Here is a 25,863-nt window from a genome sequence, read left to right as displayed (position 1 = left end):
CCCGAATGATCCAGGCTTAGACAACCTGTGACCAAAAAGCCTTGGCTCTTCACCTCGTACAGAGGTTCTTTTGGCCCCAACTTCAGGCTCCCCGCCACAGAGGCGACCCCACATTTCACACAGCCTGTAGCTTTAAGTCTCTTGCTGGGCTGTCCCCTGCGAACTGCTCATTCCACATTCTCGGGGTGGTGGGGTGGGTGGGGTGCCGGCACGCCCTGGGGAGGATGGCTATAAGGCACGGGGATCATGGGGCCCCTGGAGAGCTGAGGGTTTGCTCAGTTCATCTGTTCACATGATTCTGCTTCTCCTGGGTGTCTCGGGGATCTTGCTGCTCCTGGGGCTTTGGGGGCTGCTCCGGGGCTATGCCTGGCATCGCACCCTAGCCCCTCGGTGGCCCCCTGGGCCTCGCCCTCTGCCGTTTCTGGGGAACCTGCATTTGCTGGGTGTGACCCAACAGGACCGGGCACTGATGGAGGTAGGGTAGGCAGTCCTATGTCATCTCACTGCCTCGATGGTGTCTGTGTTCCAGCTCCGACAAGGGAAGCCAGTGTGGGATACAAGAGCCCAGAGGCTCGTTCCCAGAGAGCAGGGGTAGGAAGTAATGCATAACCCAGGCTGGAGATGTAGCTCATTGTAGTGTGCTTATTCAGCATGCAGAAGGGCCTGGTCTATGCCCACACTACAAATAAGCAAGCAAGCAGGCAAGCAAGCAAGCAAACAGCAGGAAGCGCAGTCCAGGGTCATGGCTCAGGAGTGGTGGGCAGGGTGGGCTCCGGGAGGCATATTTGCGGGAAAGCCTGCATGGGGCAGATAGAAAGAAGCTGGCAGATGTATCTAGTAGTGCCTGAAATGGGGTACGGTTGCAGATCCTTAGGCAGTGCCCTTATTTGAGAGGTGGGGGAAAGTCACTGGGGTACGGGTTCTCCCCAGGACCCAGAGGTGAAGGTATGTTGGTTGTCCTGCCTCTAACCAGGGCTGACAGACTCAGTGGGGTGGAGGTCCTTGAACTTTGTCCAAGGGACTCTTGTTTGTCGAGAAGTCCACACACCTGCAGATCTGACTTGAAGTGGCTCTGTCCCCACCTTTCCTCGGGTGGTTCAGGCTAGACTCCACGTGGCTTCAGGCACTAGGTTCAGGTCCTACTTCAGGTCTGATTTTGGGCAGTAGATATCGGGCAGGCCCAGTCATGGCTCTTGGTGAGACCGGCACAAATTCAATTCCTGCTTTTCCGTTTTCAGGGTTTTTGGCTTTTGTTGTTGTTGTTTTATCTTTGAAGTGGGGAGGTGGCAGTCTGAACATCACCCCTTCCTGGGGAGACTGGAGGGGTTCTTGGGGTGGTCCCCTCCAGCTAGAAAGTCCATAGTACTGTTATCCTGCTAATCCCAGCTCTTGGAGGGTAGGTAGGTGTTGCCTGTCTGACGCCTGTCTGTCCCTACCAGCTCTCAGAACGCTATGGGCCAGTGTTCACAGTCCACCTGGGATCTCAGAAGACTGTGGTGCTGTCAGGCTACGAGGTAGTGAGGGAGGCCCTGGTTGGGACCAGGCATGAACTGGCCGACAGGCCCCCGATCCCCATCTTCCAGCTCATCCAGCAAGGCAGAGGTAGGTGGGCACTGGGATGCCCTGACAGATGGGGGGTCTTGGCCTCTTGGGCTGGTGCAGGGGAGGAACAGGATCAGTCCATGGCAAGCCTAGAGAGGTATGACCAAGGGTAACCTCTGAATGGGAGGGGCCTGGAGTTGAGCCTGGGGCCCCCAGTTGGGCCCCCTATTCCCTGCATGCATCATCAGGATGGGGAGTGGCTAGCACTCACGGCTCATGTCTACCCAACAGGCATCTTCTTTTCCTCTGGAGCTCACTGGAGGGTGGCTCGCCAGTTCACGGTGCGGACGCTACACAGCCTGGGGGTGGGACAGCCCCCCATGGTGGGCAAGGTGCTGCAGGAGCTGGCCTGTCTTAAGAGGCAGCTGGACAGCTATGGAGGTGAGTGGGGGCCCAGGCTGCCTTTCCCCGGGATCGCTGCCCCCCTGATGCCTGTTTTCCTCTCCGACCTCCAGGCCAGCCCTTCCCCTTGGCCCTGCTGGGCTGGGCACCCTGCAACATCACCTTCGGACTGGTCTTCGGCCAGCGCTTTGACTACCAGGACCCTGTGTTTGTGTCCCTGCTGAGTCTCATTGACCAGGTCATGGTCCTGTTGGGGTCACCTGGCATACAGGTGAGAGACCGCCACGCCACAGGGAACTGAGCCCCTGTTGAACTAAGGTGTGGGAGTGTGTGTGAGGTCAGGGCTGGTTGGTACCCACCACGTTTCCTACTTGCCCAGCTGCCAGCTTTGTCACCCTTTGGACAAGGAGCCCTGGGGCTAGGGAATGCGGCTTCCCTGCTAGAGCGTGTGCCTAGTGTGCACGAAGCCCCGGGTTTCAGGCCCAGCATCAGACACCTGCCATTCCAGCACTCTGGAGATGGAGTCAGGAGGGTCATAAATTCAAGGTCATCTTCCACTACATAGTGAGTTTGAGGGCAGGTGAAGCTACACGAGACCCTGTTTCCAAAGAGAAAACAAAAATAAAATGAGCAAGGAATAGGCGACATTGGTCAAAGATGGACATTGGTTGACATGTTTTGCACATGAACCAAGACTATGCTCTCTGGCAGGCCTTAGCAGTATTGTGGGACCCATGTCCCAGAGGTCCCCCATACCCAACCACCATTTATTTATTTATTGGTGTGAGGGTGTCAGGTGCCCTGGAACTGGGGTTACAGACTGTTGTGAGCTGCCAAGTGGGTGCTGGGAATTGAACCTGGGTCCTCTTGAAGAGTAGCCAGTGCTCTTAACCACTGAATCATCTCTCCAGTTCGTCTTATTTAGTTTTTGAGAGAGAATCTCAGAGCATTTGTATCTCTCTGTGTAGTTGTGGCTGTCCTGAAACTATATAGATCAGGCTGGCTTCGAACTCACAGAGATCCACTTGTCTCTACCTCGTGAGTACTGGAACTAAAGATGTTCTTGACCACACGCTCTTCATCACAGAAATCACGAAAATGAGCTTTCTTGTGCCCAGTGCCCTAAAGTTTAAACATGGATTAGGGCCACCATGCTGCTAACTGAATCCTAGAAGACACATAGTAACCAGCACCCAGCCGTTACAGTTGGGCCCTGACTCAGGATGAGGCCCCATAGGGGGTGGGGAGAGCAGTCACTGTGGTGAGCATGCTCTTAGCATCCCACCTGTGCAGTCAGAGCAAGCAGTGAGTTCATCCTCAGAGCACTCCCTGAGGGGTGGAGAGGCGGGTGCCTCTGGATAGCTCGGGCAGTGGAGATGGTCCTTATTACTTTAGAGCAATATGTGGCACATACAGTAATTGCCACTGTAGGGGCTGCTGGAATCTTAAATACCTACTGGCACCAAACCCACTCTACTGTAAGCTACAAATTGCCCCTCCCCAAGACCTATGAGACCCCATAGCTGTGACTCCTTCTCCATGATAGCCATCCCTCCTCTGCCCTTCCCTTTCAGCGATGATAGAAAGGAACATGTCCCTAGGCAGCCATTACTCTTGGTCTTGGCACAGCCATCCAAGTGCATCAGGTCACCTGGCTTCTTCCTGAATGCCCTGAGATTCCCTCCTAGCCCCCGGACTTCCAGGAGGGTGGTGAGCCTTCAGTACTGTGGGCCTGGTGCCCTCTTGTGGCCAGGGGCAGCATTGCTCGGGGCACCTGCTGCTAGATGGATTGGCTTGCTCACTTACAGTGACTGCACCCGTCACCTCACCTCTACCCCACCCCGCTGTCCCGCCCACTCTCAGCTATTCAACACCTTCCCCCGGCTGGGGGCTCTGCTGCGGTTGCACAGGCCTGTCTTGAGCAAGATCGAGGAGGTGCGCGCCATCCTGAGAACCCTGCTGAAGGCACGGAGACCACCTTTGCCAAGTGGCGGCCCCATGCGGAGTTACATGGAGGCTCTGCTCCAGCAGGGCCAGGTGTGGACAGGCCGGGACTTTCCTAGAGACCAGTCAGAGGCTTAGTGGCCCCAGCCCGGGGGAGGGAACTACTGAGGGTTCTTTCCCATCTGCTGGGGACCGCTGGGAGTCTGTCTCCTCCTCTGTGAGACTGGCTCCTCAAAGTCCCTGGAATGGGCACTGGGGCTGGGTGGAGCCTCAGTAAATGCCATTCACTGCCCCCCACCCGCCCGACTTCTACCTCAGTTTCTCTGGGGCCTAGGACTGGGGTGGGTCCACAGGTTGGGGTTGGATTCCCCAGAGCTTCAAGCCCATTTCTAACCATGCGCCCTGCAGGAGGATGACCCTGAGGACATGTTTGGCGAGGAAAATGTCCTGGCCTGCACATTGGACATGGTCATGGCTGGAACAGAGACCACAGCAGCCACACTGCAGTGGGCAGTCTTCCTAATGGTTAAGCATCCGCATGTGCAGGGTGAGAGTCACCCTGTGGTAGGGGGTTGGAACCCTTAGGGGTGGGGGGGGCGGGCTCACTCATTCAACACCACCCTCTGGCCTAGGCCGTGTGCAGGAGGAGCTGGACCGAGTGCTGGGCCCCGGGCAGCTACCCCGGCCAGAGGACCAGCGAGCGCTGCCGTACACCAGTGCGGTGCTGCATGAGACGCAGCGGTACATCACACTCCTGCCCCATGTGCCCCGCTGCACAACTGCTGATATCCAGCTGGGGGGCTACCTGCTTCCCAAGGTGCCGTCCTACTTCTTGGCTCTGACCGGGTGGGCGGGGGACTTCCTGGGTCTCATATTCACTTGTCCAGGTGGTGGAGGTGGGAGGCAGGAACTCCCCCGGGTGGCGCTCTGCCCTTCCCCTCCCTCCAAGCAGATCAGCCTGCCTTGGGACCCCTCTACCCTATAGGGCACCCCTGTGATCCCTCTGCTGACCTCAGTGCTCCTGGACAAGACGCAATGGGAGACCCCAAGCCAGTTCAACCCACACCACTTCCTGGATGCCGACGGGCGGTTCGTGAAGCGGGGCGCCTTCCTGCCTTTCTCCACTGGTAACTTGCTGGCCCTCAGCCTCCAGGGAGTGCCTTCACTCTTGCTTGCCCCTCTCCCCTCCAGGAGCAGGCCTGGCACCCTACACGGTGCTTTGGTTTCTCTTTCAGGCCGCCGAGTCTGCGTTGGAAAAAGCCTGGCCATGATGGAGCTCTTCCTGATGTTTGCAGGCCTCCTCCAGCGGTACCATCTGCTGCCCCCACCCGGCCTCAGCCCTGCAGACCTGGATCTGCGGCCTGCCCCAGCCTTTACCATGCGGCCCCCTGCCCAGACCTTGTGTGCAGTGCCTAGATCCTAGGGTGCTTGCACACTGCCAGAGCCTCGCTGCCTCTCCACTGCAGGCTATGGTGTGGCTGAAGCGTCCCTAGCAATGAATGACGGGCAGACAGTGCCTACTTTGTCCCTCTGGACCACAAGCTGAGTACCACAGCTTTTATGTCACAATGTACAGTGTGCCAGGCTGCCCACATTTGCCCACTGGAATTTGGAAGCTGGCCTTTTATCTGGGCATGGGGTGGGTAGATATGTATCCTGTTTAGCCCAGCATCCCTACCTTGGTCTGATACGGTGTTCCCAGAAACCTACCTTCCAGGCTCCTTCATTCTGAACACTACAGACTGTTCTCTACTCTGGTTCCCAAGGCAGTCAAATCCCCAGAGTACGGGGATTTGAACTAGGTCTCAGTTTCTTCATTGTTCTCCTTGCCCACCAGAGCCTACTATTGGTTATACCAACTCCGCACCAGGCCACGGGGGTCCCCAAACTCAGATACCTGGTCTATAGCCCTTCCACAGTCCCCAGTGCACCCTCCTATCTCTCTAACTAGGCAGAATCTGCCAGTCACAGTTCGGGGTGCTCCACCTTTGACTGGAACCAAGGGGACTCCAGGGAATGCTTGAGCTTGACCACAGGTGACCTTTCTGTCCCCTTCTCCTACGAAGACTGACACTCTGGTGACCTGGGGCAAGAACACTTGGCAGAAAAGAGCATCTCCCACATGATTTCCTGGGAACCCTCTGCCAGGTTCCTAAAGCCAGGTCTCGCCGACAGTGAGTGACCCACCACGTTTCCCACTTGACCTGGCTACCAGGAGACCCAGTGCTATGGCTCTTGATCCTCCTGGCTACTCCCTCCTTTGTGCTGTTGTTTGTATTCCCTGTTTCTCTGTGTGCCCACTCAAGGCTTTGGAACGCGCAGGCTGACAACCCTGCTGCGCATGTCTGTTGTGACCCTGAGACAGCGACAGACAGTGCAAGGCTTCCCCAAGTGCGGAAGGGCAGGGCTGGATGCCACCAGGAGTGGGAAGAGCCGGCTGGAGTAAATGTAAGACCCAGATCAGGTGACACTTGGGCCCCTTCTGGCATCAACAGTCTGGTGGTTACTGGTGAAAGGGACAGGAACGAGTCCCCCCTTGGGCTCTGATGTCACACTGCCTTGATGCTAGACCCAGCCAGGGCTTTAAAGTAACTAAACCTTAAGTGTCAGAAGTGTCTGAGGGATGCAGGACAGGGCTGGGGAAGGGGTTTGTAGGTGAGATAGGGTCTGAGTACAAACAGCCAGACTGCCTGAGACCCATGACTCAGGGAAAGGTGCACACTTTGGCCGGCTGCCTCTTTCTCACACGAATGCAGAATTCTGCCACTGTGTCCAAGTGCTAGGGACCTGATACAAGCCTACCACTTTGTTTTTCCCAGATAGGGTTTCTCTATGCAGCCCTGGCTGTTCTGAAACTCACTGTGAAAACCAGGCTGATCTCAAACTCAGAGATCTGCCTGCCTCTGCCTTCCGAGTGCTGGAGATTAACAGTGTTTTTCACACTGCCCAGTTCCATCCTAACACTTTCACAAGACCCAGGGACAGCTCAGCTCTGCTTCACTCAAGTGAGGGCACACACTCTTCTGCCATGTGGCATCTTGTTCCAGGCAGGAGGGCAGTGCTTAAGGCGGTAGGGACTGGACCGCCCTCTAGTGGCAGAAGGATCTGAACGGAACCGCGGCTGCTCTCACAGGCTCACTTGGACCTCTGGGCAGCTGAGGGCAGCCGAGGGCAGCCTGGCTTTAGCCCAGTTGGCTCTGGTTGGCCATCTATCTCCTCAGTGTGACGCAAGTCCTGTCCACTTGGAGCTGGGAGTGGGCGGTGGAACTCTGTCCTCTTGGGCCTTGCATCAATCAGGGCAGCTGTCACCACCCAAAGGAGACCCCTGAGAGACTGGGCCCGTTAACATCCATGTAGGGAGGGATACCAGTGTGGGAGTCACCTGATCCACCTGAGATCCCAGCCACCATTCCCTCCTGCCTCTTCAACTGTGGGCTGCAGCTCTACTCGGGCAAAAAAACATTTGGCAAGTCAGACATTTCTGTGCAACAATCAAAAATCAGAAGTAAAATGTGTAGCCTGGGGGGGGCGGTGCACACCTTTAATCCCAGCATTTGGGAGGCAGAGGCAAGCGGATCTCTGTGAGTTCGGGGCCAGTCTGGTCTACACAGAAAAACTCTGGTTAGAAAAACCAAAACCAAACAAACAAATAAACAAACAGTTAAACATGTAACAAATCCCGTTTCCTGGTGTCACATAGCACAACTTCCCTGTAGCCTTGGTTCTGGGCACACATGCATGTTCAGAACCACTGTGCACACCCTCCTGCCACATGACCTGAACACACCGTGTGTACCCTCCTGCCACATGACCTGAACACACCGTGTGTACCCTCCTGTCACATGACCTGAACACACCGTGTGTGCCCTCCTGTCACATGACCTGAACACACCGTGTGTACCCTCCTGCCACATGACCTGAACACACCGTGCACACCCTCCTGTCACATGACCTGAACACACCGTGCACACCCTCCTGTCACATGACCTGAACACACCGTGTGTGCCCTCCTGCCACATGACCTGAACACACCGTGTGTGCCCTCCTGCCACATGACCTGAACACACCGTGTGTGCCCTCCTGCCACATGACCTGAACACACCGTGTGTGCCCTCCTGCCACATGACCTGAACACACCGTGCACACCCTCCTGTCACATGACCTGAACACACCGTGTGTGCCCTCCTGTCGCATGACCTGAACACACCGTGTGCCCTCCTGCTGCATGATCTGCAACCTGAAACTCCCTGGCTCATGACCTGATGCTATCAGTCTCAGGGCTTTATTTATTTATTTTGGTTTTTCAAGACAGGGTTTCTGTGCAGTCCTGGCTGTCCTGAACTCAACTCTGTAGATCAGGCTGGCCTCGAATTCAGAGATCTGCCTGCCTCTGCCTCCTGAGAGCTGGAATTAGCCTCAGGGTTTAAGACAGCTTATGGTATTTTCCGTCCTCCCCCTCAGTTCTCAGCAACAAGGTTGCACACCTCTGCAAACTTGTTTTAAATCTTTAATAAATGACAAAATTAAATATATTCAGAATTGCTTTTAAAATAAATTTCTTATGATCTAGTAGATAATATGTGATCTGTACACCTCTTTTATATAGCTCTATTCCAGGGGTGTGTAAAAGTTACTTTGATGCCCAGGGGTTGTGAGTGAGGGTTTCTGAAAGCTGTGGGCTGGACAGCCCAGGAGGCTGAAGACAGACCCTGCACAGCTCCCATGCAAACCCAGTGAGCTCAATGCTCAGTGAGTTAGGCTTGCACCAAATCCTCTCTGGCCGGTCAGTGCCCTCCCTACATGGCATCTATGGATGTTTCTTTATGGTCCCCAGGAAATTCACCCAATGAGAGTAGGTTACATGCTCTGACAGTGACACGGGTCCAGACACAAATGCTTAGTCATTCTGCTTCCAGCATGTGGGCTGAGACAACCCAGTGAGAAGGAGCTGGACCTACTCCTGACACTGAGGGACAACACGTGGTTGCTGAAAGCCAGCCGGGGTCAAGGGGCAGCAGCCTCTAGTAGCTCCTGGCGGCCATACAGGTCCAGGATCTGCACTCCAAGTCCCCAGCAGGGCTTCCCTGTAGGCAGGTGAGTTGTTAGGCTGTACTGCAGTGGCCCTCAGACTGAATATGTAGGAGATCCACCATCCCCACACCAGGGAACCCTAGCTGATGGGGAAAGCCAGCATGGGCCAGTCTCTGAGATTTCATTCATAGAATCTGATCACAGCCACCTTGGGGCCACACACATGGGAGTGGCACCTGGGAGCTGTTTCCGGGTCTCAAGGCACCAGGACTGCATATAGGTGTGTGTGTGGGGGGGGGCTCCTTCCCAGGACTTTGGAAGGAAGTCCTCAAGGCACATGACCTTCCAGTGACCTGCTTGCTCCCAAAGCCGCAGAGGAGGTAGCCAGCGTGTCCTCGGGACCCAAGGCCACTTCCTCCTGTTAGGAGAGCAGCTGTAGCACCTGCCGGAGGCGCTCCATCTTCCCTAGCTGCGCATCTCTGGCCTCGGGGTTGGCCTCATCAAGCTCCTGCATCAGGGCCTCGGCCTTCTGGACTGTCAGCTCACGGGCACTGCCCTTCAGCCCCTCGAGGTAGTCCAGCAGGGTGGAGAAGTGCTCATCAGGAACCTGGGGGAAAGAGGACAGTGTTGAGGGCCAGGGCATGGGGATCCTGAGCAGGGGCAGGGACTAGGGTTCCTCCCGGCGCCGGCCTAGGCATCCAGCTCACACTGTCCTTAAGATGGGAGACAGAGCTGTGTGCCAGTGACCCCTCCCCCCGACCACCCTGCTGCTACTTTGTCAGGACAAGAGGGGGAACATGGGAAAAGAGGCCAGTGTGCTGGCAGGACTCTCCTGTGCTTCAGACATTCCCTATATACATTTTAAAAACTTCTTTTGAAGCACCATCTCTAGCTCATCCTGGCCAAGGGTGACCCCAAACTCCTCCTCCTTCTCCCTCCCTCTCCCACAAGTGTGCAATTTCACACCCAGTTTATGCCGGGCTGGGGACAGAACCCAAGGTCTTGTGCCCACTAGGCAGGCACTCCACCCACCGAGCCCTAGCCGCAGCTTTTGACTTTGTTTCTATTTCAAGCTCATTTATTTTCAGTATGCCCACGTGGAGACATCATACAGCAGGGAGACCAACACAGCGGGGGCAGGCCTGTGCCTGAAGGTGGGTGGGTTTGACGGGCACAGCCCTCACTTGACGCCTCCAGATGTGGGCACCCAGCACCCTAAGAGGCACACACGGAGCATCCCTCACCCTGTATGACAGACAGACACTCCAGGGAGCAGCCTGGGAGGAAGCAGTGGTGCGGCCCTGGGGGAAGGGTAGGAGAGTCCTGCAGGACAGAGGGCTTATGGGAGTTCAGCACCGACAGGGCAGCTCCAGCCCCCTAACTTAGCTGTGGGGTTCTGCTTCCAAATTCCATCTCTCCCCAAGGAACCAGATTCCACCTTGAGAGGAGCCCGGCACAGTCACACTCTTAGACATGCAGGTAGCACGGAGGACAAGGAAGGGATTTAGGGTCCTGGCGAACAGGGGTGGAGGGGTGAGAGAAGATGACACACCGCTGTATGGGACCACAAGGACAGCCCTCCCAGGCTGCACCTCTGCTGTAGGGGCCCACGTGACCTACATGTGCACAGAGTCCCTCACTTGGACCTTGCATGCTGTATATGGATCCGGTCACTTAGGTGGGCTACCCTCTGTGCAAGGACCCCATCTATGTGCCAGCATGCCATGCATAGGTCTTGGCACCTGGAAGACCCAGCCCCTATGCAGGGGTCCTGGTCAGGTGCTCATCTGCATGCAGGAACCTTGCTTAGATGGACACCTGCGCATGGACCCTGTCACTTGAATGTCCTACATGCCCGTCTGCTGTGCACAGACCTTGTCTTCGTCATACATGTTCAGCAAGAGCCACGTCTGCCTCGTCTTCTGGAATCTCCAGCTCTCCTGCTTCCGGGCCCACCTGGGAACCAAGACAGACACTCAGGATGGAGGACGGTCCCAGGGCTCTGAGACCAGATCACCTGCAAGCTCGTGGTGGCGAAACCTGGCTCAGGGGGATGTGCACCCTCAGCACGTCTACTGTGGGGGGTCCCTTACTCCATCTTGTAACAACAGGGATATAGGATCAATTTCCAACTGTACAATTCTGTTATTTTATGACTTTAAAGGGAGCATTCTGAATTTCTTGAATCTATCAATTCATTTTTGTTTTTTGAGAGAGCCTTATAGCCAAGCTGGCCTCAAACTCACTATGTAGCCAGGGTCATCCCCCTGCCTCAGCCTTTTAAGTGTTGGGATTACAGAAAGTGTGGCAGCATGCTGGGCTCATTTTTTTCCCTTTGCATTTTCATGTGTGTATGCATGCATGTTTGCAAGTGTGTGCGTGCGTGTGTGCGAGTGTGCATGCGCGGGCACACAGGCGCGGGCACACAGGCACGCACACATGCATGGAGGCTGCAATCACTCTTTCACCTTGCTGACTGATGCAAAGTCTCTCTCTCTCTCTCTAGATTTTTTTGAGACAGGATTTCTCTTGTGTATCAGCTCTAGCTGTCCTGGAATTCCCTTCATAGACCAGGCTAGTATCAAACTCACAGTGATCCACCTGCCTCTGCCTCCCAAGTGTTGGGATTAAAGGCACGCGCTGCCACTGCCCGACTTAAAGCAGGGTCTCTTAATTAAACCCAGAGTTTGCCAATATGGTAAGTCTCCATGCCAGTTTGGTCTTGGGATCCCCTCCCCGCTCTCTGAAGATGGAATTTCAGGCAGGTCTCCACGCTTTTCTTCAGTTCTGGGATCCACACTCCAATCCTGAGCTCATTTCCTCGTCTTGGTTCACTAACTCCTCAGGCATTTCTGCCTCGGCAGTAAGGGTCTGAAGTGTGCCAGCATTAGCTGGGAGTTTCCTTGTAGTCCACTGAAAGGCTGTGCATGACCCCCAGCACACCCACCAGGTCTCTACATCATCCTGGGCTGGGGGCCCAGGCTCCAACCTCAGGTCCTTGCTCTCACAGAAGCTTCATGGGACTCACAGATGGGCCATTGAAGCCACAGTTCCCACCTGCCTCAGGGCTGGGCTGGGTTCCACCTACCACCTACCTGAGTGTCCGACCAAGTCCAAGGAGGGACTCAGGTTGTGTGAGGCCCCAGGACAGTCAAGAAATACATTTTCTGACTGTGTCCTGTTCCAAGCCCTACACCCCGTATCCTTCCATCCCTCGCACATATCCTATGTCCCTGAGAGTGACTTCTCGAGAGCAGGAGGATGCAAAGAGCCATGATCAAAGTGGAGACAGGACACCAGCCTGGAGAAGTCGGCTAGAGGTTACATACAGACCACAAACACTGAGGCTGCACCCCAGATACCTGAAATGGCAGGGCTGGGCTCGTTCTGAGTCCAGTGCACTTTAAGGTGGGAAGGAAGTCGCCATCAGGCAGGACAAAGACATCCCCAGGTCTGCCCTGGTCCCCAGCTACTCTGTGGGTATTAAAAGCGAGGCTGCACCATCCCCTCTCTGGATACAAAGGCAGAGAATCCAGGGGCCTCAGCCTAAGCACACACCAGGCTTGGGATGAAGTACAGGGACCTGTCAACATTCCAGAGGCTGCAATGCCACCTGGGCCTGGCCCACAGTCCTGCCAGAGACACGGTAGGGCCTAAATGAAGGCAGAGTTGGCTACACTGTACTTGGTCTAACTCCTAGAGGGAACCGTGCCAAGGCCCACTGCCCTCTGTGATCTTGCAGGGGATTCTGGGACCAAGGTTTCCCCTGCTTTATGAGCTATGGGTGGGAATCTCTTTCTAACCCATGTCCCCTTTCTGCATTCTTACCTGCTGTAAGGATATCCTAATGACCAAGGCCAGGAGGAACAGTCTGGACATAAAGAAAGACCACAGTCTGGTTCATGAGTTCCATCACCCCATTAATCCCAGGAAACCTCGGCTGACCAATCACAAGGACTCCTGCTAGAGTCCCCAGCTTCAGAGCAAAGGGCAGCCTCCTGCTTCTGCAGCTCCTGCAAAACCACCTCTCCACAAGGCTCTTTGACTCTTTGGGTCCCTTTGATCTGCCTAAAAGCTGACCGGGCTCTGGCCACTGTGGTTGCTGCCATGCCCACCTGTGCATGTGGCCTCCTGCATGGCGGATCTTGCACCTGAACACTCAGGCCCTGGGAAGGGCGGCTCTCTGGGGATGCAATTATTGTGAGGCTCCAGCTGCCCGCCACCACAAGCCAAACTTCTCTCAGCACCCGCCCAGTGTGACAGTTAACGCTGCCAACTTGACAGAATTGAGACCTGCACAGGAAATGAGCCTCTGGGCACATCTGTGAGGGAGTGTCTAGATGGGGTCAACCGAGGCGGGAAGACCTGCCCTGAATGTGAGCGGCGCTGTCCCAGGGGCTGGGGCTCTGGACTGAGCGAGTAGGAAGGAGGAAGCGCCAGGATTCACTTAGAGCTGCCACACATGGACGCGACGTGACTAGCTGTGTCGCCCTTCTCCACCACGATGAGATGTGGCCCCCAATACACCCTTCTTCCTATAGGCAGACGTAGCGGCTTAGCAAGCCCACCTGGGAGGAGGCTGGAATGACAGCCCAGGAGCTAAAGATCGGTACACTCTCCTGCCTGGAACTCCAGGTCCAGGAAGGTCTGACACACCCATGGAACTGAAGATAAAATTAATCTTAAAAACCAAACAAAACACCGGGAAGATTCCTAGCTGTGGGGCTGTCACAATCTGCAATGCACTGTGGTTCAGGGACGTGGCCTCCCTGACTTCCAGAATATCTGTTTTCAGTGCCCAGCCAAGATGGTGGTGTGTCTGCAGGCTGGGCACACAGTAGCCACAGAGGGGACGTGCCTGAGGGCAGTTGTGTGGATACAGAATAGACAGGGCAGGAGCCTCCCCAACACCAGTCAAGGGGTGACATTCCCCACCCGCCACAAAGACTTCTTCCCAGAATCATGGCAGCGGCAGAATGTTCTGGATTCAGCCCACAGTGGTGCTTACCCTTGGAGATACTCCAGGGCCAGAACAGCAGCCGAGGGCTTGGCTGGCAGGGTCTGGCCTTTGGCTGTCTGAGCCGCAGCAATGCCTGCCTCTCTCAGCCGCTTTTTCTCTTCCTTTTTCCGTTCCTTCTTCAGTTTCCTTTCCAAGACCCTCCTCTCCTCTGGGGACAGTTCAGCGCTGGCCTCCAGCACCTGAAAGTCAATGACAGGCTGTCAAGGCGGGCGTGGATGGGACCCCTGGACAGTACGCTGCCAGCCCACCCTTTATCCACAGTCCACAAAAGGCTTCAGAGACAGCCATATATGGGAGGCATGCATGGTGGGAGAGTTCAGCTCAGGTGCCGGATGCACTCAACAGGTGTCAAGTGGACTGAGCACAAGTCCCATTCCTTCCGTTTCCTGAGCCCTGTGCAGTGACCACAGCAGCCACCAGAGGGCAGTAGTCTCATGGAAACCTTGCCTGTTCTTTTCTGGCAAGTCCCTAGCTGCTGGCTCCAGTCTGTCCTGAAGACCCAGGTGGGGGCTGGCATGAACTCCATTGCTAGGGACACCTCTCCGCTATGGTAGGGCGCCGACCTCATGAAGCACCACTTCTGTTGGCGTCTCGCCGAGGAAGCCCATGCCTGCCCTGCCCTCCCCCCTTCCCCTAGAAGGAAGCCCAAGGATGGCAGTGCAGTCATTCAGCAGTTCCAGAGAGGTCAGCCCACTTTGTCTTTCCTGGAAAAAGTGTAACTAGTATTGACTCAGATGTAGCTAGCAGCTCGGGAAGGGTGTGGGGACATGGCGAGGAACCGAAGGACACTACCCCAGCCTTTCCAGGAAGGGTGAGCTCTCCACGATCCCAGGTTCTCATTGGTCCCACCCCCAGGACAGTAACGAGATATATCGCAAACAGAAGCACTCCCTCCTCCCTGGGAACCCCACAGGCACAGTCCAGCCACAGGAGACCCACATCTGCTCAAATAAGGGCACTTCCTCCTCAGTCTACAGAGAAGGGACATCGGGGACTCCAGAGGCTGCGGTAGGGCACCCACCCCCCCACAGGAGCCTCTGCCTCCCTCCCCCACAGTCACCCTGTATTCCCTCAGCTGGAGAGCTCCTAACCTGAGGAGTCACTGTAGGGAGAGTGCCCAAGGGCCCACTGGAGACAAGGAAAAGAGCCTGGGGGTTAACTTGGGCTCTAGAAGTAGAAGGGGAACTTGGTTACCCTGGCTACCAGCTCTGACTGACTCTGGGCAGCTCCCTGCCTACGGCCTAGGTCCCAGAGGCTCTGTGTGTGTGTCTGAGTGTTATATAAACTGCAGCACTGAGAACTGCCCCGGGGCCAGCCTGCCTCTGACCCCACAGCCACGTGGGCGGCACAGCACCACCAGGGCCAAGGTTCAGCCAGGGAACGGGCAGGGCCCTGGAGCAGTTAGAGGGATGAGCTGGGGAAGGCAGGGAACATCAACCTCCCACTGTCTGCTGGGCATAATCTCAGCAACCCCCAGCCCCAGGATCCTGGTCGTGGCCTAGGGATGCTGCCTGCTGACCTGTCACACAAACGAGAAGCTCCGGTGGCTCTCTGAAGTGTCCTGGAGCCCTGCAGCCCGTGTGCCCTCCAGGAAGGAGAGCCATGGTCCCTGGACTTAGTTGATGCAAGAGTCAAGGTGCCGCTAAGAACATAACGGTAGAACCCAGTCTGCGCAGCCCGCTCTCTGCAGCAGGCTCTTTTCATACACCGCAGGAACCTGACCGAGCCACTGTCTGCAGGAGACCCTAGCCAACAGGCAATTCCAGGTATCAGGACTTCTCACTGGGGAACCGAGTTCATATCGAAACCACACTTGGTTCCTTACCCATGTCCCTGCCTGGGAATCAGAGAGCCACACTGCAGCCTCCTGCTATGCAACTTCCCCCATCTTCAGGAAATGCAAGAATAGATTCCTGCTTCTGCTACATGTCCCCCTTGCTATTCTTCAGACACCCCGCCATGTTGTCGCCTGTCTGCCCATGATGTTAGAGCCCTTCTGGCTCAGCCCCTCCTCTACAGTCATCCCTCGCAGGGCTCCCCTTGAATCTATCTCAGTGTCGCTCCACCCCAAACCTAACACTGCCCTCCACTGGAGCTCCGAGGGAGGCCATGCTGCCCCCCCCCCCCGGGAAGTCTGTCTGCAGCCATTGGAGTCACTGTTGTCACTCACTGTATCTGATGAAAAGGAAGATCACACATCAAAACCAAGGCTGGAGTGCTGGGGTTAGCGCTACCACGCTCAGCACCCCCTTAATGGACAGGGCTTCGTGCAGCTCACTCTTGCCTTAAACTCATGGTAGATGCTGCGCACACATGCAGTAGAAAGGCAGCCTCATGGCTGTGGCAAGGGCTCAGTAGTTGTGGAGCACGAGCTGCTCTTACAGAAGACCTGGGTTTGGGTGTCCATGCCCACATGGTGGCTCACAACCATCTGTGACTGCAATGCCAGAGGGTCCAATGCCCTCTTCTGAACCCTGTGGGCACATCTGTAGCTCACATACAAAACACACATGTATACATAATAAAATCCAAACTATAACTTAAAACATGACCCACAGCGTGCTGTTGCATTGAGAACAGTGGTTGGAGACCCCAGACTTTTCATGCAGTATCCGAACACTTTCTTTCTTCCTTTCTCCTTTTTTTCCCCCTTCGAGACAGGGTTTCTCTGTAGCTTTGGAGCCTGTCCTGGAACTCACTCTTGTAGACCAGGCTGGCCTTGAACTCACAAAGATCTGCCTGCTTCTGCCTCCCAAGTGCTGGGATTAAAGGTGTGTGCCACCACCGCCCAGCTCCAAACACTTTCTTATGAATTGCTTTCCTGTCCTGAATTAAGTTGTGAATCCTCTGAGCTCCATTGCCCTAGAGAAATGGCACGAACTTCACTTGAAAGAGCCCTGTGCCCTTGGTTCAGGCTGAAACCTCAAACAAGGTCCCTAGAAAGCTGATTTGATAGAGAATGGTTCCCGATTTGGAGAACTTGGAAGAGTTGACTGTCCCACGGTACTCTAGGGACACTTGGCTAGGCATCTTGTCATCCCTACTAAAACCAAGAGGCAAGGAGGAAACCAGTGGTCCTTGGTGGGCTGACACTTTGGGGCCATAGGAGAATCAGCAGCTTCCCAATGGCACACATGTGGGGTTCCTCCATCCATGTCTGCATTGACACTCATGGTTTACACTGATCCAGACTGGGGGAGCAGCCAGTTCCATGCTGACAGGCATGGTTGGCTGAGCCACTCTGGGGACTGAGAAGGAACCTGGACCAGTCCCCAGTAGCCTCAGTAGCTAAGTTCAAGACTGCCTGATCTCACACCAGGTGTGTCTTCTCACGGAAGTGGCTATGGTCACTCTCCTGGAGCCCACTACAGAGGGCCTGGAAAGGTGAACAGGAGGGTCCAGGACAGGGCACTGGCCCTAGCCTGGGTGGTGAGAGAATGTCCTCATTATCCCTAAGACTCAAGGACTTGGAGCTCCTGGACTTGAGGACAGGTTCTGAGTACACGACTTTCCACAGCTGGGAAACCCAGGTCCATGTGTCTGCTGAATAGCATGACGGGGAGCGGGAGCGGTGATTAGTTGGCAGGATAGGCTTCTAGCTGTCCTGGAATCGGGGCAATCCTGCCTTAGCCTCCCCGAGTTCTGGGCATACATATATATGTTATACTCACAGTGTTCAAGAGCCATGGCCAGTCATTCTGCGCCACACAGAAGCAGGAACCTGGGCTGTTTGTGCCTGCTGTGAGGTGAGGAGCCGCCTGTGAGCAGAGGCATCCAGGTGACCTGGCGTTTCCTGCCAGCTGAAGACTCTAGGTAGCACCCTTCCCCCTGCCTACCCCCGCCATTACCAGGTGGCATGCAAGCCCAGGAAAGGCCCTGAACCCAGGGCAGTCGCGTGGGCTTCACTCTTGTTTGCTCATGGGTTTGATCAGGAAGCAATGGTTAAAACCTGACCGTTCTGAAGCCTCAGGGCCTGAGGGCACACACTGGGGCGGGTCCTGCAGCAGCACACCCCAAGCTGCCAGGACCCAGCTGTTGCCTCGAGCACCTCCCTTGGGTTCCATGAGGGTCAAGAGGCCCTCTGTGTGGGAGGTGGAGAAAAACTCACAGGGCAAAGAAATGTTCTCCCCTCTCCCCAGAGCTGGAGGAATGGAGCTGCTCGCCCTGGCCAGGATGTCACTTGTGCAGGTGAAGGGGCTGCACCTCTGGCACCCATCGATGATGTGAGGGGGCAGTGGAACTGGGGTACATTCTCCTCATAGGGATTTGTGCTGTCCTGGGCCCCCCAGGCAGTGAGTGAGCACCCAGGGTTTTTGAGTATCCAATGGCTTGGATGTCTTGATCAAACATTCTTGGAATCATAGAGGTGGCTGGTGAATGCTCGGAGGGGATTCAGGAGTTGCCAAAAACTGTTAGCCAGCGTTTCTCTCAGGAAAAAGCCTATCTAAGGCGGTGTTCCTACAACAGGACACCTTCAGCTCGGCTGCTCTGGTCAGCAGGGGGCAAAGCAGGGCCTGCTCTCTCTCAATCCCCACAGTCCCACGGGCTCTAGATGCTCTGTCCTGGGTTCAAGAGCCACAGGGTCCCAGGGACCTTTCTTCACTCTGTATGCTAAGCGCACGCTCCCTGCTGGCCACTTTTAGTTTTGAACACACAGAATAACTAATACACAAGAGGAATGAGAATCCAAAGCCAAGCTGGGATCTGCAGCAATCTGTCTCAAAAATAAACAAAAAACCCCAAAGGCGAGTTGCATGGCCCCAGGCCCAGTGCCACACTGCTCTGTGGGGTCCTTTTTCTGGGGGTCACTGAGGTCAGGTGCAAGGATGAACACAGGTGAGGGCAAAAAGACCCTCTCCTGTCCCCACCCCCTCTATGTGAACGGAGTGGCTGAACTGGGCACACAACTGAGCGTGTGGCAGGGACTCCGGTCTTTCATGCACGATAGTCCCAAGGGCCCAGCAGGTGGGCTGACTGACAGAGGCCGGCATCAGGTCATACTTCTACCGTATACCCAGGTGATGCCCCTATAGTTTGGAGAGTGGTCTCCTAATGCCCTGTACCTGTTCACCAGCCACTGGGAATGCTGTAGCTATGGTCTCCAAGTGACAGTGATGTTTGAGGGGAGGAACATGAGCTGTAGAGGCTTCAGGAGCTGGATGGCAGGGCCAGTAGACTCTGTCTAGAGACAGGAAGCCTCTTCCCACTCCACAGCCCAGAGTCACCCGGCCTCCACCCACTCGGGTTCAGCCCGAGTGCAGGATCCCACAGGAGTGTGCAACCTTGAGAGCCCAGACCTCAGCAGACTGTTGCCCAACCATGCACACACACAGCAGCAAACTTTTTTTGAAATAGCAAAACAAAAACCAGAGCACAACAAAATTAGGAAGAATGAGGAGGGAATGTGTTCTCAATGAGGCTTTTTATTTAGAGAGGATGTTGAAACGGGTGTATGTGGGAAGTGACCCAGGGACACCAACTAACTGCCAAGCCAACTGGTCTCCTACCAGGTCACACAGTCGACTCCAACTGGCGCCACACAGGGCACATAACTAGGGAAGTACTTCCAAGGCCCACTCTCTCTCGCTTCCCTCCCTCCTCAGTGTTTGCTTAGATTAGGATGATCTGGACACCAGGGGCATCTGTGCTTTGTTGTCACAGAGGAACCAAAGTCCCCTCCATTCTGAACCACGGAATGACCTGCAGAGTCCACTCCGGAACGGACTGTACAGCTTGCTGTTGCAAGGGTCTGTGGGCAGTGCAGGGGTGGACACCAGCTCTGCCGTCGAACCACTCACAGACAGACATACATGAGCTCCTGGAGGACAGGGACAGTGGCTGCCCCGACCAGCTCTGCATAGCTGTGCACTTGCCACCTCGGTGCCAAGGCAAGGGCCACGTCCACCTAAGGAGTCCCTTCTAGAATTGGCTTTTTAAATGCACAAGGTAGCACGTGCAGACATACAAAATGCTACTTAAACTTGGTATCAGAGAATACAAAGACGACAGCCCTAGCACCCCTGCGTCCTCAGTGAGCTGAGCGGTGGAACTGAGCGGCATATCTGAGGTTCCACCTGGGAAGCAAAGGTGAAGGAGACTGAGCCATCGCCAGCTATCACGGGACACAAGAATCCCCAGAGGTGATGGTTCTGTCCAGGTCACACACAGTCCCTTCTGCAGTCATGATAAAAACACCATATGCCATTTGGAGGTTAAACACAGACAAGTTAAAACCTGACCTTGACCTCAGGTTGAAGGCAGGGGAGTACAGACCCCAGAGAGCTACTTCTCGCCTCACCTGAGCACAGAACACACACACGGCCTCTAGGCTGGGAGTCCTTCAGCCCCCTACTGTAGGAAGGTTTTCTTGGTTCTCTGTCCTTAAGCCACCTGACTCAGGCTGCCTGGCCAGAGTGACAAGGTTACAAAGGTCCCAACCCCCACCACTGCTCTCTCATGGCCTGCCATTCACAAGTCCACCATCACTGTGTGCCCAGTGCCACCACGGGAGTAGACAGACCCCAGGAGCTTGAGGAGGTGGGCCGGAGTGGACGTTTTGTTGACTAGGATGAAGGGCTGGCCCCAGAATATAAAAGCCACCACCTCCGTCCCTTTGCCTGAAGGTCACAGGAACTGGTCCCAGCGTTCAGCTCTTGCGCAAGTTCAAGTGTGAAGTCCACTGCATCCATGAGAGCAGCTTTTGGGCCAAAAGCAAGAATAAAACCAGTCCCTGCCACTTGAATCACACCAGTACACATCCACCTACCCACACGCATGCACGTGCACACCCATGTGGGGTGCTAACCAGGCTCCTAGCACCAGGTAGGTCAGCTCAGAAGCAGCAGAAAGTGGCCATAGGCAGGGCCGGGAAACAGGGAGGTCTCTGATCAGACACCCGCAGTAGGAGACCCTGAAGGGAAAGAGCGGGGGCTCTGCAACAACTGGAAAGCGGCGCACAGCTTTCTATGCAGGGAGTAAGACAGGAATCCATACAAACTAGGAAGGCAGGCAGATGGGGCCGACCTTCCACTACACACAAAGCTGAGCATTCCCAGTCCAGGAAGAGCCAGCCTGCACAGTCCCCCTGCACTGTGCAGAGGCCACACTGCATCCCTGGAGTTGAGGCCCAATCTCATTTGCTCAATTTCAGCAGCAATCTGTTTCCTTCACCCCAGCTGAGGGTTCTTTTTAGGAAATGTCTGAAGAGGCTTCTCGGGCCCTCTCCTTTTGCAACCCCTTGGCCAGTAGGCTTCTTTCTAGTCAGGGTCAGGTCCCCACCTCCCCTTCCCTAGAGATTTACAGCTTGCCCACCATCCAGAGATGGCTGCTCCCACCTGCTGGCCTGGAGCTCCTGGTCTCACAGGCCCCACCCCCAGTGCATCCTTCAATTCTAGTCGAGCCTGTGGGTAACAGACAAGTCCTTTGATTTTGGCTTCCTCTGTTACAGTGGCTGTGGCCAAATGCAAAAGTGCGTGGTGGACTCCCAAGTGACAATAGGCTCACAGAAGCTTTCTTGCTGTGCCCAAGGAAGGCCATTTCTCCTGCTCCAATGGGCCCTGTTCTCCTGTACAAAGTGACTCCATAGGGATGGAGCTAGAAAACATTATTTTGAGTGAGGTAACCCAGACACAGAAAGACAATTATCACATGTACTCACTCATAGATGGTATTTATTTATTTATTTATTTATTTATTTATTTATTTATTTATTTATTGTTTTTCGAGACAGGGTTTCTCTGTGGTTTTGGAGCCTGTCCTGGAACTAGCTCTTGTAGACCAGGCTGGTCTCAAACTCACAGAGATCCACCTGCCTCTGCCTCCCAAGTGCTGGGATTAAAGGCGTGCGCCACCACGGCCCGGCATCATAGGTGGTTTTTAAACATAAAGCAAAGAAAGCCAGCCTATAAACCACAATCCCAGAGAACTTAGACAGCAATTTGGACACTAAGAGAGACTCACATAGATCTAATCTACATGGGAAGTAGAAAGTAGGAAAAGACAAGATCTTCTGAGTAAATTGGGAGCATGGGGACCTTGGGGGAAGATTGAAGGAGGGAGGGGAGAGGCAAGGAGGGGAGCAGAGAAAAATGTAGAGCTCAATAAATATCAATTAAAAAAAAGGAAAAAAGTGACTCCATAGGAATCCAAAAGTGCACTGATTTTCCTGTGCGGTGGTGGCGCACGCCTTTAATCCCAGCACTCGGGAGGCAGAGGCAGGCGGATCTCTGTGAGTTCGAGACCAGCCTGGTCTACAAGAGCTAGTTCCAGGGGCTGGAGAGATGGCTCAGTGGTTAAGAGCACTGCCTGCTCTTCCAAAGGTCCTGAGTTCAATTCCCAGCAACCACATGGTGGCTCACAACCATCTGTAATGAGATCTGGTGCCCTCTTCTGGCCTGCAGGCAGAGTACTGAGAATACTGTATACATAATAAATAAATAAATCTTTAAAAAAAAAAAAAGAGCTAGTTCCAGGACAGGAACCAAAACCACAGAGAAACCCTGTCTCGAAAAACCAAAAAAAAAAAAAAAAAGTGATGATAGCTCTGGGCCAACGAGGGCAGAGATGACCAGACACAGAGGCACAAATGACACATATGGACACAGACCCGTACAGGCGCATGCTCCTTGACAGCTGTTACTAGTTCGTGACGATCTTGCTATTTTAATGCAAACCGGACTCCAAAAGCTTGAAAAGTCCGCTAGGCAAAGCGCAGTCACAAGGTACAGGTGCATACAGCCACAACTGTGCACAGTGAGACTATCAAACCAGGCTCCTGTGTTAGCTGGGCAGCCTATGACCCTTCTTCCTTCTTCTCCAGGTCCGGTGATGTTGCGAGTGCCAACCTGTAACATGGACTGCAGTCTCACCTCAGGGTCCTAACTTCACCACCTGTACCCTAGGCTCCAGGACTTCCTGCAGAAGGGCACGCCTGGGCTCGAGCTGTGGAGAGGGCCTGCAAGAACATCTGCCCCCTGGGAGAAGAAACACAACAGGCTACTACTGGAGCAAGCAACAGCGGACTCAACACTACACGGGGACTTCATTAAGTATGTCATTGCGCCCGTCCCACTATGTACATGTAGTTTTTATTTGAGTCACTGTTTCTGGGGTTAGGCTTCTGCACACACCGCAGACAGTCTAAAGTGTTCGCACTGTGGGCTGGCTAACCAGGCAAGCCATATCAAAACCAGTGGGACAGCTGAGGATAGGCAGCGGAGCCAGGGACACCCAGGTGACCTCGTGGGGAGAGCTGTCACTGGAGCCTGGGGCCACCTCGAGCCACCCACACCTGGTCATGCACTGACCTCCCTCATAGACAGTCGGGAGTCCTTGGTGTGGGCAGCTGGGACCCTGATGCTCCACAACGGGGAGCCCGGGGACTTGGCCAGAACAAGATCCAGCCTGCTGGACCCTGATGCAGGCGCAGAAGTGCCCTTGGCAGGTCGTGGGCGTGGTCTTTGCCAGCGCCTGTGCCTGCACCGTGGGGCTGCATTTACAGTTGGGGACGTGGGTGGCCGCATCCAAGGACAGGCAAAGCTGTAGCCAGGATGAGTGCGGCAGTGCCTCGCTCCCGTTCCAGGATGCTGGGGACCAGCGATTCATAGCTCCGGACACAGGGTTCGCAAATTAAAATAAGGAAGGGGTGGAGAGGCTCTCAGCAGTTGGAAGCACTTGCTGCTGAGAGGGCCCGTTTGGTTTCCAGAACCCACAACCATCTGCACTTCCAGTTCCACGGGGGTATGTGTGTACAGATACGCGCGTGTTCGCGCGCGCACACACACACACACACAGAGAAAATGAATAATGAATGAATAAATAAATAAACAAGGCAAAGAAGAAAACTCAGCGATTCTCCTGCCTCAGTCTCCAAGTGCTGTTATTACTGGACTAAGCCACCTTGCTGGGTGCTCACACAAGAACAAGTAAAATGGCCTACAGTTGGTGGCTAAGAACATGCTGCACTTCCACACTGAAGACTCCTGATGCTGGCAGTGAAGACAATATGGCGATGCACCAAGGCTGAGCTCAGGGCATGTGATGAAAGTCTGCCCCCAAGGCCATCGGCTGGGCTCTATTCATAAAGCACTGAAAAATCCTCCTATCACAAGGCTGCCAGGAAGCAAGGCTGGCATATCTGGAGAGATGTAGGAGGAACCTGCGGCATCAGAGCTGGGCACGGACAAGGTGCAGGACACACGGCATCCTGGTCCTGTGGGGACACTGTGAGGTAGCTACGAGGATTTGCTGTGCTATTTTTCCAACCAGGAAACCCCTAACTATTTCAAAATACAAAGTTGAAAATAGCAACGGTAGAGAAGAGGACTCACCGGAGTATCTCTGGGGCTTTAGCTGTCCTGGCTAGATTTTGTCAATTTGACACAAGCCAGAGTCATCTAGGAAGAGGAACAGCAATTGAGAAAATGCGTCTATCAGACTGGCTTTTAGGCAAATCTTTGGGCACCTTCTTTTTGTTATTAGTGATTAATGTGTGAGGACCCAGCCCACTGTGGGTGGTGCCATCCCTGGGCAGCTGGTCCTGAGTGCTGAAGGAAAGCAAACTGGGCAGGTCCTGGAGATCAAGCCGGTAAGCAGCACTCTTCCACGGTCGGCTTCAGTCCCTGACTCCCCTCTGCAATCACGTGTGGCCTGAGAGCGTTATATGAAGGAGTGAACCCTTCCTTCCCCAAGTTGCATTTGGTCACTGTGGTTTTCTGTTTGGTTTTTTGAGACAGGGTTTCTCTGTGTAGCCTTGGCTGTCTTGGCACTCGCTCTGTAGAGCAGGCTGGCCTCAAACTCACAGAGATTCTCCTGGCCCAGCCTATAGAGGTGTCTGCCATTACACCCAGCATGGTCATTGTGTTTTATGATAGCAATAGAAAGCCTAACAAAGACACCTGGGATAGCCTGAGCAGCCCAGGGGAGCTAACTTCACTTGAACCATGGACTGATGGTGACAACCTTGGGGGGGGAAACCCAGTTGTGGGAAGCCTCCCTTGACTCAGTACTTTCCCCCAGACCAGCATGGGTTTCCTCCTGCCTTCATCAGGTCAGGGTGTGTCAGGCTAAAACATGAAATCGCAGGGCTTGGATGTAGCCTCGTAATAAAGTGCTGGTCTTGCTCACATGAGACCCAGCCCCAACACAAAACAAGCCAGTCTGTCTCCTCAAGCCTGGGTGGACAGCAGCTTCTGAGTGAAGCTCATTCTAGACCTGTCCTTAGTACCTGCCCATATAGACCTGGCTGGCCAGATCCGAGGACCTGGGTCCTTCATGTATGCTTCTTGGGAGAGAGTCAGCTACTGCTGCTTGACTGGCAAGGTGGGACATGCTGTAAATGAAGAGCAGTCTCAGACACCTGCTGCACCCAGGGTGCATGCAAGTCTAAGAGGGCAGAGGATAATTGAAGGGAATTGGTTCTTTCCTTCTACCACGTGGGTTCCTGGGATCGAATTCGGCGCTGGTGCCAAGGGCCTTTACCAGCTAAGCCTTCTTTGCTGACCCTTGTCTCTCTAGCTTAGGATAGCCTCAAACTCAAAGCAATCCTCTTGCCTCCGCGCCCAGTCAGAGAACATAGTGAAGTTCTCTGAATACAACAGAGTGCCACTGAAGGACATCAGAATCGAGCTGGGTTGAGCTTCATCAAGCCCCACCCAAACCCTTTCAGGGCTTCTAGGAGCCATGGAAACTGTTAGGAGGGGCTGGGGATAGCAGGCGCAGTGCTTGCTTGGTAGACATGAGGACCCAGGATCAGACCCTCAGTTTCTTTTCCTGCTGTATAAAATACCCTGACAAAAGCAAGAGGGTTTACTTTGGCTCACAGTTCAAGGTCAAGTCCAGCAGATCACAGAAGTCGCCTGGCACTTGGGAGGGAGAGGCAGGTGGGTCTCGGTGAGTTCGAGCCTGGTCTACAGAGTAGTTCCAGG

The 25,863-nt window shown here is 54.6% G+C and overlaps 2 protein-coding genes across 2 annotated transcripts in view; one reads left to right on the top strand and one right to left on the bottom strand.

The window, feature by feature from the left end:
* Positions 1–292: 292 nt before the first annotated feature.
* Positions 293–5,369, top strand: Cyp2w1 (cytochrome P450 family 2 subfamily W member 1). Its single transcript, XM_075956931.1, has 9 exons — positions 293–475; positions 1,440–1,602; positions 1,834–1,983; positions 2,058–2,215; positions 3,808–3,981; positions 4,297–4,435; positions 4,521–4,705; positions 4,874–5,015; positions 5,124–5,369. The coding sequence occupies exons 1-9, from the start codon at positions 293–295 to the stop codon at positions 5,309–5,311; spliced, it is 1,482 nt and encodes a 493-aa protein (XP_075813046.1). The 3' UTR covers positions 5,312–5,369.
* A 3,006-nt stretch (positions 5,370–8,375) lies between these two features.
* The window catches only part of Chlsn (cholesin), a 100,927-nt gene continuing 83,439 nt past the window's right edge, over positions 8,376–25,863 (bottom strand). The window contains exons 3-5 of the mRNA XM_075974789.1: positions 13,928–14,118; positions 10,794–10,875; positions 8,376–9,526 (exon numbers count right to left, since the gene is read on the bottom strand). Coding sequence (XP_075830904.1) covers positions 9,341–9,526; positions 10,794–10,875; positions 13,928–14,118 — 459 coding nt within the window. The 3' untranslated portion in view covers positions 8,376–9,340. The remainder of the gene's footprint in view (positions 9,527–10,793; positions 10,876–13,927; positions 14,119–25,863) is intronic.

Source organism: Microtus pennsylvanicus, chromosome 1, assembly GCF_037038515.1.
Source record: "Microtus pennsylvanicus isolate mMicPen1 chromosome 1, mMicPen1.hap1, whole genome shotgun sequence".
In the NCBI taxonomy this organism is placed as follows: Eukaryota; Metazoa; Chordata; class Mammalia; order Rodentia; family Cricetidae; genus Microtus; species Microtus pennsylvanicus.
This window is presented reverse-complemented; position numbering and strand designations above follow the sequence as displayed.

Excerpts from the sequence above, each read along its gene's own strand:
- Cyp2w1 (XM_075956931.1), top strand. The coding sequence starts at position 293 with ATGATTCTGCTTCTCCTGGGTGTCTCGGGGATCTTGCTGCTCCTGGGG. Across the intron at positions 476-1,439 it reads AGGACCGGGCACTGATGGAG|CTCTCAGAACGCTATGGGCC; the intron begins GTAGGGTAGGCA and ends TGTCCCTACCAG. Across the intron at positions 1,603-1,833 it reads GCTCATCCAGCAAGGCAGAG|GCATCTTCTTTTCCTCTGGA; the intron begins GTAGGTGGGCAC and ends TCTACCCAACAG.